We start from the raw sequence: 10535 nt of genomic DNA, 5'->3' as shown, positions 1-10535 counted from the left end.
TGCTAAGACGTTGACAGATCTAGGCGATCGGAGTGTATGGTAAGGAATCCAAGAGCCTTTGTTCATATAACGGGGTTACTAGGTCACGTGGACTTACTGACGCGGTTATGTAAGTGTGACTTTGGAAGTGTAGTTGCTACGTGTCAAAGATATGTATCTGGTTTTTTTCCCATCAAATTATATGAACTGATTCTAGCACAGTGACCCCAGCATATGTTCTTATCTTTTTTTGTTAACTGTGTCAAACATGCAAGCCAGTGCAGTTTTAGAAAATGGTGTAACGCAAGTGACTATGGTCACACACATAACGTGTAAGGTTCCACATAACCGTAACCCGTATCACAAGTTAATGTGTAAGGTAGCATATAGACTTAACTCTATCACAAACTACAGGTATAATGTGTAAGGTAGCATATAGCCTAACTCTATCACAAACTACAGGTATAATGTGTAAGGTAGCATATAACCTGAACTCTATCACAAATCACTGGTATAATGTGTAAGGTAACATAGAGCCTAACTCTATCACAAACTACAGGTATAATTTGTAACGTAGCATATAACCTTAACTCTATCACAAATAACAGGTATAATGTGTAAGTAGCATTTCACCTTTACTCTATCACAAATCATATGTATAATGTGTAAGGTAGCATTTCACCTTTACTTTATCACAAATTACAGGTATAATGTGTAAGGTAGCATATAGCCTTTACTTTATCACAAAGCACATGTATAATGTGTAAGTAGCGTATTAACTTAACTCTAACGCAAAACACGGGTATAATGTGTTAGGTAGCATATAACCTTAACTTTATCACAAATCAAAGGTATAAGGTGCAACGTAGCTTGCAATGTTATTCAGTGCACATATTAAGGGTAATATAACCTATTGTGACGTCATTTAATTGTAATGATACTATGAAATCACAGTGGAGACATCAGAGAAATGGTAGGAGCTTAAATGGCGTAGAAATTCAAAGTTATCGCAATATTCTACTTTTAATATCACATGGGTCAAATATGTTATTAACTTCAAACGACTTTTTTCCTAAAGAACCAAAAGCCCTAGAACGAATCTTCATATTGTAATTCAAAGCATCATAAATTCATTTCCATTTCATATGAGATTTATGAAACTCGCTACAGGGTTTCCATTTTTACCTCAAGAGAGGTTGACCAAAATAAAACAATCTTAGACTCGTTTCGTTAGTATGATATAAAATGAAGACACATGAACGAGTCTACATACGTAGGATTTATACATGCATAAACATTGATCATCATATGTTCTAATAGCTCACACCGACAGCACGTGATCCGGCCATTATGAAGCCATAACTATTCTACTACTAATGTCGGTAACTGGAACAGGTTTACAATCGCGCCTAGTTGTCCCCCAGGTCGTCCGAGTGGGGTTGTCTTATCGTACCCACAGGTAGACCGCCATGGTCTGCTTTGTGAAGGGAATTATGTGTAAAGTTTAAACAGGTATTTTGTTGATAAGGTTCTTTTCATACGTTTTGTCCAGTTCTTACGTATATTGTTCAAATAATACCAAAGCAGTTTTTTTTTAGAAATGGGTGTGTCGAAACGAGGATTGAAGGTCGACTTTGGCGCATTTCATAATTGCTTCTACTGATAAGTAACAATATTAAACACATTTTCAACACAATTTGAAACAGAGCTGCCTTTATTATTGAATATGTTGCAATGCTGCAAGTAGATGGTAGAAGTTTCACTTAGATAGTAGTTTTCATGAAGGAGGATTTTTTCTGTTAAATATTTTTGTTTGTTGTTTTAAACAGACTATTAAGTACGTTTTTGCTGAACAGGATGTGCACTGCTTCCAGTAACATTACATCAGACGTCATGTGTTTTTAATATCAATTCAATTCAATTCAATTTATTGACTCTAGGCCTTCGGCCCATGAGTACATATTACATATTACATACAATACATAATAAGGATGTGAAACAGCAAGACAAAAGTGGAGTACGAGTTTAAGAAATACAGCTCTTATGATATCATGACCTTGTGATGCAACATACTTCATATATTTAACCATCGATCTATTTACTGAACTTACCTTTACATATCATTATTATATACATTACTGACTCAACAACATACGAGTATCTCAAACAGTATGTACCGTAAAATTTACATAATATTATTTAACGTTGTCACAGTTAATGTAAAGGAACGTGAACAAGCGTGACTCTGAATATAATCAAAACGACATCGTATGATGAATGACACCGGAAAGGTCGTTTTTAATCGAATCTCTTTGTAACAGTGTAATATCTTGATAATTATTGGACGTCGTGTTACTTAAATACAGAAAAATAAAGCATTGTACGTTTACCTATATGATTGATTGATTGTTATATCTTACAAATGTACCTGTATGATTTTTTGTTTCTTACAAACTTACCTGTATGATTGATTGTTATATCTTACAAATGTACCTGTATGATTTACTGTTTCTTATAAACTTACCTGTATGATTTATTGTTATATCTTACAAATTTACCCGTATGATTTATTGTTTCTTACAAATTTACCTGTATGATTGATTGTTTCTTAATAATTTACCTGTATGATTGATCGTTTTTACAAACATACCAGTATGACTGATTGTTATATCTTACAAATGTACCTGTATGATTTACTGTTTCTTATAAACTTACCTGTATGATTTATTGTTATATCTTACAAATTTACCTGTATGTTTTATTGTTTCTTACAAATTTACCTGTATGATTGATTGTTTCTTAATAATTTACCTGTATGATTGATTGTTATATCTTACAAAATGTATCTGTATGATTTATTGTTTCTTACAAATTTACCTGTATGATTGATTGTTTTTACAAATTTACCTGTATGACTGATTGTTTGTTTCAAACATACTTGTATGACTGATTATTATATATTATCTTACAAAATCTGTATGATTTTATATTTATTTTGAAATCACTAAAGCAGGCGTTAACATTGAAATATCGAAGCTTGATTAAAATTAGCATCGAATCATGATTAAAATACAACTGCAAATATGATCATGATAGATTACGCTCACATTGCATCAATCTAATAGCGGTGCGAAGAATTTAACTTCGTGAATAAAAGGTATTTTAACAATAGACAGGTGACATGCTTTATTTTTGAATGTCCAAGTAATGATAACACTAAAAAGGTTCCGAGAAAATGGAAGATATGTTACCATATCCTCAGTGTCCGGTTATAGGAAAAGGTTAATAAGTTAAAAGATAAGGATAATCAGAAAAATATGAGCAGTATTTATAATTATATATATACTATACTTTCAATTATAGTATATCAGTTCTATCTTCTTGTAATATGATGTATATGTACATGTAACTGTTCTGTTTCACTGTGTCTTGAAAAAGGAGCGAATCGCTCCGAAAATTTGACAACCTAAACTTGTCCACACTGTTGGAATTACTTCTTTGCGCCATATAATTATAATTATATATATATATATATGTTATTATTTTATTGCAATGTAAACTACTGATGTGTTCGTTCACTCCACCTTATGTAACTAGTGTTATTTACATTGGTCTTTATGTATATAAGTGGACCTGAAGCCTTGAAAATACATCATTATTACAAAACATGACGTGCTATATGTTGGTCGTAAAGTTGTGATAAGTTATCTCGACTAGAGGTTACAAGTGGCACGATAGCCTGTTCCTTTATCATACGTCTCGTGTCAATTACTCTCGTTATTATACTTAGTAGTAAACAATCCGAACATAGATGTTTTGTTGCTCAGAATGTAGATGAAAACAAATTATATTATGCAATAAAGCTTATGTTAGCTGTGTCCTATATTTTTCGAAATATATCTCCATCTCTTCTTTGTCCCCTCACTTATCTATAACTCTTTCTTATTTATCATATGTATATTTAAGTAGCTCTAACGTTCCGCAATATGCATTGTAATCCTATGATTATTGTCGATAAGGATTTTAATAAGTTGGCAAAATCTGTGTCCGATTTGTTTGCTAAATCTGTTTATTTGCAATAAAATATGTTGTTAATCGAGCACAGATATGCTACTACGCAGAAAGCAGTATAGGTGCTTGATACTGTCAGGAAATGATCATAGACATATATTTGGGAATAGGTGTTTGAACTTTGAAATATGCCTTTCCATAAAGTGATTTCAGTTGATGCTTCCTGGAACAGCTGATAATGTATCTTAAATAGAAATATAAAACTATTTTGCTGGCGTTCGCTGATCGTTACCAAATTTGGTTGTTCTGCAAGATCGTACCCCTACAACATTTACTTCATAGTCAGGACTCCTCCACTGATGTTTAACGGTGTCATATCCAGAAATACTTCAAATAACATATACCAAGCCAAATTCCTTATAAAGAGAATAGATAGCGTTGCAACGTAAGATGTAGCATTTTGAAATGATCACTAAGCAACCTTTTGTTGTCAATGATATAGGTTTCTTCTGTTATTGTTATATTGTCTACTTCTGGTTTTTTTTAATGGAATTGCAACCGTATGAAATGCACTTGCCCACTGCAATTAATAGACGTTCTGTCCCATGTTTTAATTTGTTTTTGTATAATGGTGGTGCTGAAATGTGTTATAGTCTTGATATATGTACCATCAATCATCCAAGAATCTTCTAGTATCTGACATGAATCGTATGTTTTCAAACTAGGTTTGTAATACCTAAATATACACTACTTACAGTAGGTTAGAACCAGCTACTTCTATATTTGTACCCATTGTATAGCCATACACAATCCAAGGATAATATACCCAAAGAAGGGAAAAATACACATGACTCAGACAGGTAATGTACTTATATGGGAAGATCCTTACCTATACTTAGCTTCATATAAGGAATGGTTTGAAAAAATCAATAATAGGATTTAGAAATATAGTACAAACAAAAAATGTTTATGACTGCATATTGCGGATGATAGTATAATTCAAGATAAAGAGTATTTCTTGTTAATTAAACTATAAAATATTATGAAAATAAAAATGAAATATCTATAAATATTACACAAGTAACCAGGTAGTCCCTGGCTAGCCATGTTAACCGTTAAGTCACGACTGTATGTGTATCAGCCAATCAAATTCGTTCTATGTTAGGGAATTCCCACTGTACTGGACTACACCTCACTCGTGACTGGGTTCTGCATTCCTTACCCAGATCTGATTCAGGACAGACGTATTTTGAATTGCGGAAGCTAGAATTTATACTTTGTGCAGGAACTATTTTATTTCACAACATGACTCTACCGGACGAGTACCCAGAGGATAGTGGGGCCCTGAGTAAACAGTAAGTCTTACATTCCTTTAATCTTTACATTTACAATACTTTATATTATGACCTATATTAGTTAGCGCAACCTATATTAGTTAGGCGAAATTTTGTGATGAAATCCTAAATGATGAAATATTTCGTTCATTTTGCTGAAAAGAATTGACGTTTTAATAAACGTCCTTATAAAACTACTTAACCTATGGTTTCTCGAATTTAACATTAAAACACAGACTCATTTGCTAATGCTTTAATGACATGGCGACTCTATACTGTACATGCGCAAAAGCTATAAATAGATTTGTTTTGTTTACACTGGCATGGCTCTTCTGTCATTTAACGGGACAACTTATTTTGTTATAGGGTTCTACATGAAGTGAGTCGGTCACTAGAGAAGTTATTACAGGACGCACAACTGGAACACAGACTGACCACTGGCGTTTATAACTGCGCTGAAATATTGCAAAGGTAATTTTTGAATTTAAATAAATACAATACTTTTCTTGATTTGCATATACAAGTGCGTTTTCAGAAATTCATACTAAAAACGTATATATATGAACTAATTAAAATCACTATAAAAATAAAAATGTTTTGATGATAGTTTATGTATTTTTGCTAATATCTTAATGTGTTTTGTTCGCTCACTCTAGGTGCCCGGATCAGGTCATGCTGTGCATCCTGCCGGATTCCGGACCAGGTCATGACGTTACAATCGACATAGAACACACGCTGATAGAAGCCTACTGTTGGGAAAATGACGTCAGAGTGTTGAAGGTATGCATGCACATAGGCACATATGATATCAATACGATACAGACTCTCATGAGGATAGTGCTTGGTAAATTCCGACAAAAATCTTTGCAAAATTATTCTATTTGTAAAAGAAATTCTGACATTGATACATAACATGAAATACGTCGTTAAAATTGCAGTGTATATTCATAATTCATTGTTTTTGCAGGTTGGCAACGCCCATGTTTTGAACAAAGTGTTTAACAATGACGTTTCACTGAGAGAGATGAAGAAGGTATCAAGGCAACAGTCCCAGGGCGTTGATTTCTCCTGTCTTCTGGTCAAGGTAAGCCTTATCCATGTTTATATGTCATTGCATTATTTTACAACATCAAAGTTGATGCATTCACTGTTAAGTAACTGTCAAAAACATATTTCTTTTGTATTAATTTCCATACAAATGAAGCTTTGCCACTAAATAATTATCGTTGCCAAATTGACAGGTTGAGGTAAAGGAAACAGAAAATTGTATACTTAAGTTCTATCTATATGTAAATTGTTACAATAACCGATTATGTTATGTTTGCAGTACCCAAAGGAGGTCAGAGCGAAATGTGAATGGCTGAACATCGAGCGATTCTGTAACTGGTGTCTCAAACATGACGTGGTACAATACGTTGACATCCACTCTCCAGATTGAAGGATGTTCCATCATTGTAAATAACAGGTAAGCCAAAACCATGATTACTTACAAAGAATTACATAAAACCTCTAGTATGTGTTGCAAAGAATCTAGAGAATGTTTGTAAGTGCAGGTCAACTTAGAGCGAACTTTGCCCAAAGGGAACGAATATTGATCCTACAGATGATATAATAAGCACTATACCAGTGTACTCCCATAACATGAGAGGCCGCTGGTCGGCCTTTTTTCAATCGGATATGATTTTGCCGACTGCGACCTCTCATTTCCGAAGCACTAATTCTTTGATGCAGTTTCCGCCCGAAATCCGGGCGGAACAAAATCGGCTTGAAAAACTCACATAAGTGGTTAACAGTTCATGACAACGATGTCTACTCACGGTTTATATAATATTGATCTCATAAATATNTTTTCTTAATCGGAACTTGGAAAATGTGATAGTCAGCATCGGGAAAATCAGCTATGGGCAGTAAGAGGTTACGCGGCGCCTGTCAAAAGTTTTTCGCCGTGTAAAACCTCTAACATTGTTGGAGTATATACCAGTGATGGGTTTATTAGGTCGGGCAGTTATCTGACGCAATACTGTTAGATTCTACCGAGATATTGTAGACTAACAGTTGCCCTTTTGTTTTTACAGAGGACTTTCCTAGAGTCATCATCTTTATGAAACCAAATACTACCACCGTGGTATACTGGACAACAGTACCCCAGACATCATGACAGTGAGGTCAAGCGGCACTCCGGCCATAAACAAAACATCGTACCTGACGAAGTTATAAGGCTGTGCCCGACAAAGTGTACGTCATAATAACGTTCTACTCCGTAACAAACTGAAGTTCCATGGAAGTTAACTTCACAATTTGTTGTACAGCTGTTGGTCTGTTGGTCTGCTGAAGAAGTGTTTTCACTTCTTATAAGTTCAACACGACGAAATCCTTGTGAAATGGACTACGAACATTCACATCAGAATAGTGTTATTCAGAGACATCTCGATTATATAATATAAGGTTCATACTACAGTCTATATATCAATATAAAGTCCTCGTGCATGTTGAGAATATCAAACTGTGACAGTGAGAGTTGATATATGCGTGCTACAACTGTTTTGTTTCAGGAATGATTTATGTGTTTTTTGAATAAATTGTTAAACATGCAAAATAAAGTTTTTTTAGTTTTGCTTTATGACAAAATTAATCATATATGCTCAATGCAAAACCAACAACAAAGTGGCGAGACACAAGTCGGAACATACGTTGTTTTATCACAATTCAAAAGTAAGTCTACCGGCGTCAGTGATAATTAATATAACGTAGATTTACCTAATCTAAATATTGAAAAGATATTGTGCATTCATGAACCGATTCAAAACAAATTAATATTAAAAAGTGAAAATATTAACCGAAATCAAAGTCGATAAAACGCAATTTATTAACAGAGGAAATATGTTCATTTCCTTGGAAAAAAAGTACAATAAGAATAGGACCCGGTGTTCCAGAAGGGTAAGCGTCTCCTGATTCATCGACTGCGCCCGGTATGTAGATTTAGGTCAAATCCAAGTGATGCCATGTCTTCATATTGCGATCAAGACACACATACCTTCATATCACACAAAGAAATTGCATATTTAGGGTCATGATGGCCACCATACTACTTCTACATCAACCGGCATCTTTGAACATTCTGTGCTGTAAGTTTGTTTGTCAACTGTCGACATTTATCACGGAAGTCATGACATTCGGAGCAGGCTCTTGAAAAATATTTAAAATTTTGTATGGATATATAAAGAAAGATGAACTATTCGATCTTTGATTTTAGAATTAACCGATAAACAAACAGACTAAGAATAACTCCTCAGTAGAGTTTAAGATGAAGGTAAATTGAGACATGAGAGAAATAGATTGCACGATAGGTAATTGAGTCCATACCATTATGCAATGATGATAACTGAAAACTGGCGGAAAATGCCTTATTTTGTGCGCTAGATAAATGTTTAAAGACAGGTACCTAATCTACCTCAGCATAAATAGTAACTTAGTTTAGGTGACCAACTTACTCTTACACAAATTAGAGGCCTGGCCTGTTTCTAGAAATTGCATCAGACGGAATTTGGTATTGTAACAGCATCTGTACTAGGTCAGGTCGGGGGGCTGTTACACTGTAAAAATCTCAGGTCACGGGGTTGATAAAATGTAACAGTGTCTGCGATTGGTCAGTGAAGAAGACTTATATATTGTAACATTCTCAGTGAAAGGTCAAGGTAATTTTATCATCATCTAAAGCAACGGAGGTGTTTTATGTTAAATCTCTTAATTGTATAGTAAATTACTAAAATATATATTAAAAAATCCAATAAATGCAGATTTGCAATCAAATGATTAAACAAAAACTAAACAAATAGCATGTTATTAAAACGACCAAATATTGGTAAAAATGTGTTGAAACGTTGAGAATGAGCTTGTATCATCCGCCTTTCGTATTTACTTCACAGGTTCTTAAAAATGATAACTGTTTTCTCATTACGAATACATTCACGTAGAAACCTTATCAATCTTATATACCAGTATGTAAACACAAAAACAATACAGTAATTAACATATAAGATAAAGCTGAATAAAATTTCATAAACAATGTTTCTGTAAATAATTGTATGATACATCAAACAGAATACGTAAACAATCAGTAAAAAGACAAAGTGATGGATGAAGTAAATTCACAATAAATTATCCATCCGTGCACTTACCAACTTAGTTACTAGAGTAACGGACGAGTTATCCCCCTTTTTAATTATTCAACAAACGTGATGATTTTTTGTACATACGCATACAAAATCATGCTTTTTTTCTTTTTTGTACAGTTAAAATAAGTATGATACTTATGACAATTTGTAAAAAGCACATGCTAATATGTACTCTAATAATCACGGTAAGCGTAATGCAACGTATCACTCGTTAAAAAAGGAAACGTGACGCAGACTATTTTTAGTGATGACTACATAGCTGTACTCACTGGGCTGTAGATGAGGCAATTTATAATAATAGAATCTCGGGCTGCCGACACAATCGGATGAACAGATGATACAAATCTGTTAGCTTTAGCGTCAAACATCACAACTGATAAGTACATGTATATCATATAAATATATATATATATTATTTATATTGATTTTAATTTGCATTAAAAAAGAATACTTCCTTATTATCAGAGCCAGATATTTTCTGTGGTTATAAGGATATACCAGCCTTTATCTACGTTAATGTGTAGTGTTAACCATTCACAATCATTAAAATATGAATTGACATATTCTGAATTTTAAAACAATCAGCATAACCATTAATACATAAATATATTAAAATATATATGTGTGAACATTTAGCTTCATTATTTAGCTTAATACAATACCTAAATACATTTTTTTAAATAGCCTGACAAATATTGTTATGGTATTGGGTGAAGCCGACATTGTAAGTGACACAGAACAGCAGTTTGACAGTGTAACCTCCATCTTCTGATGCGATTCGACAAAACAAAACAATACAAAACAGGCCGACAATGAAATAATTCTCTAGATATGTTACAATCACAAACTTGACATAAATTTTGAACCATTTGATACCTTGATATGCAAAATATATCAAATTGTACTCTGTATACAATTCTATATCTGATGAGTGATAAATTATTTAGTTCATTTTAAAAGCAATGCTTACCTTGTAAAATAAATGCAAAAACTTAATATTTTTGATTGCATTTGCGTTAAATCATCTATTTGAAGG

General features: G+C 33.3%; 1 protein-coding gene across 1 annotated transcript; it reads left to right on the top strand.

Moving 5' to 3' along the window:
• Positions 1 to 5184: 5184 nt before the first annotated feature.
• Positions 5185 to 7914, top strand: LOC110452516 (growth arrest and DNA damage-inducible protein GADD45 beta-like). Its single transcript, XM_021501095.1, has 6 exons — positions 5185 to 5345; positions 5691 to 5795; positions 5981 to 6104; positions 6292 to 6408; positions 6652 to 6789; positions 7400 to 7914. The coding sequence occupies exons 1-5, from the start codon at positions 5296 to 5298 to the stop codon at positions 6760 to 6762; spliced, it is 507 nt and encodes a 168-aa protein (XP_021356770.1). The 5' UTR covers positions 5185 to 5295; the 3' UTR covers positions 6763 to 6789; positions 7400 to 7914.
• The last annotated feature ends 2621 nt before the right edge of the window (positions 7915 to 10535 follow it).

This window comes from Mizuhopecten yessoensis, unplaced genomic scaffold (genome assembly GCF_002113885.1).
Source record: "Mizuhopecten yessoensis strain PY_sf001 unplaced genomic scaffold, ASM211388v2 scaffold6719, whole genome shotgun sequence".
NCBI lineage: Eukaryota > Metazoa > Mollusca > Bivalvia > Pectinida > Pectinidae > Mizuhopecten > Mizuhopecten yessoensis.
The sequence above is the reverse complement of the archived record's forward strand: the minus strand, read 5'-3'. Positions and strand labels throughout refer to the sequence as shown.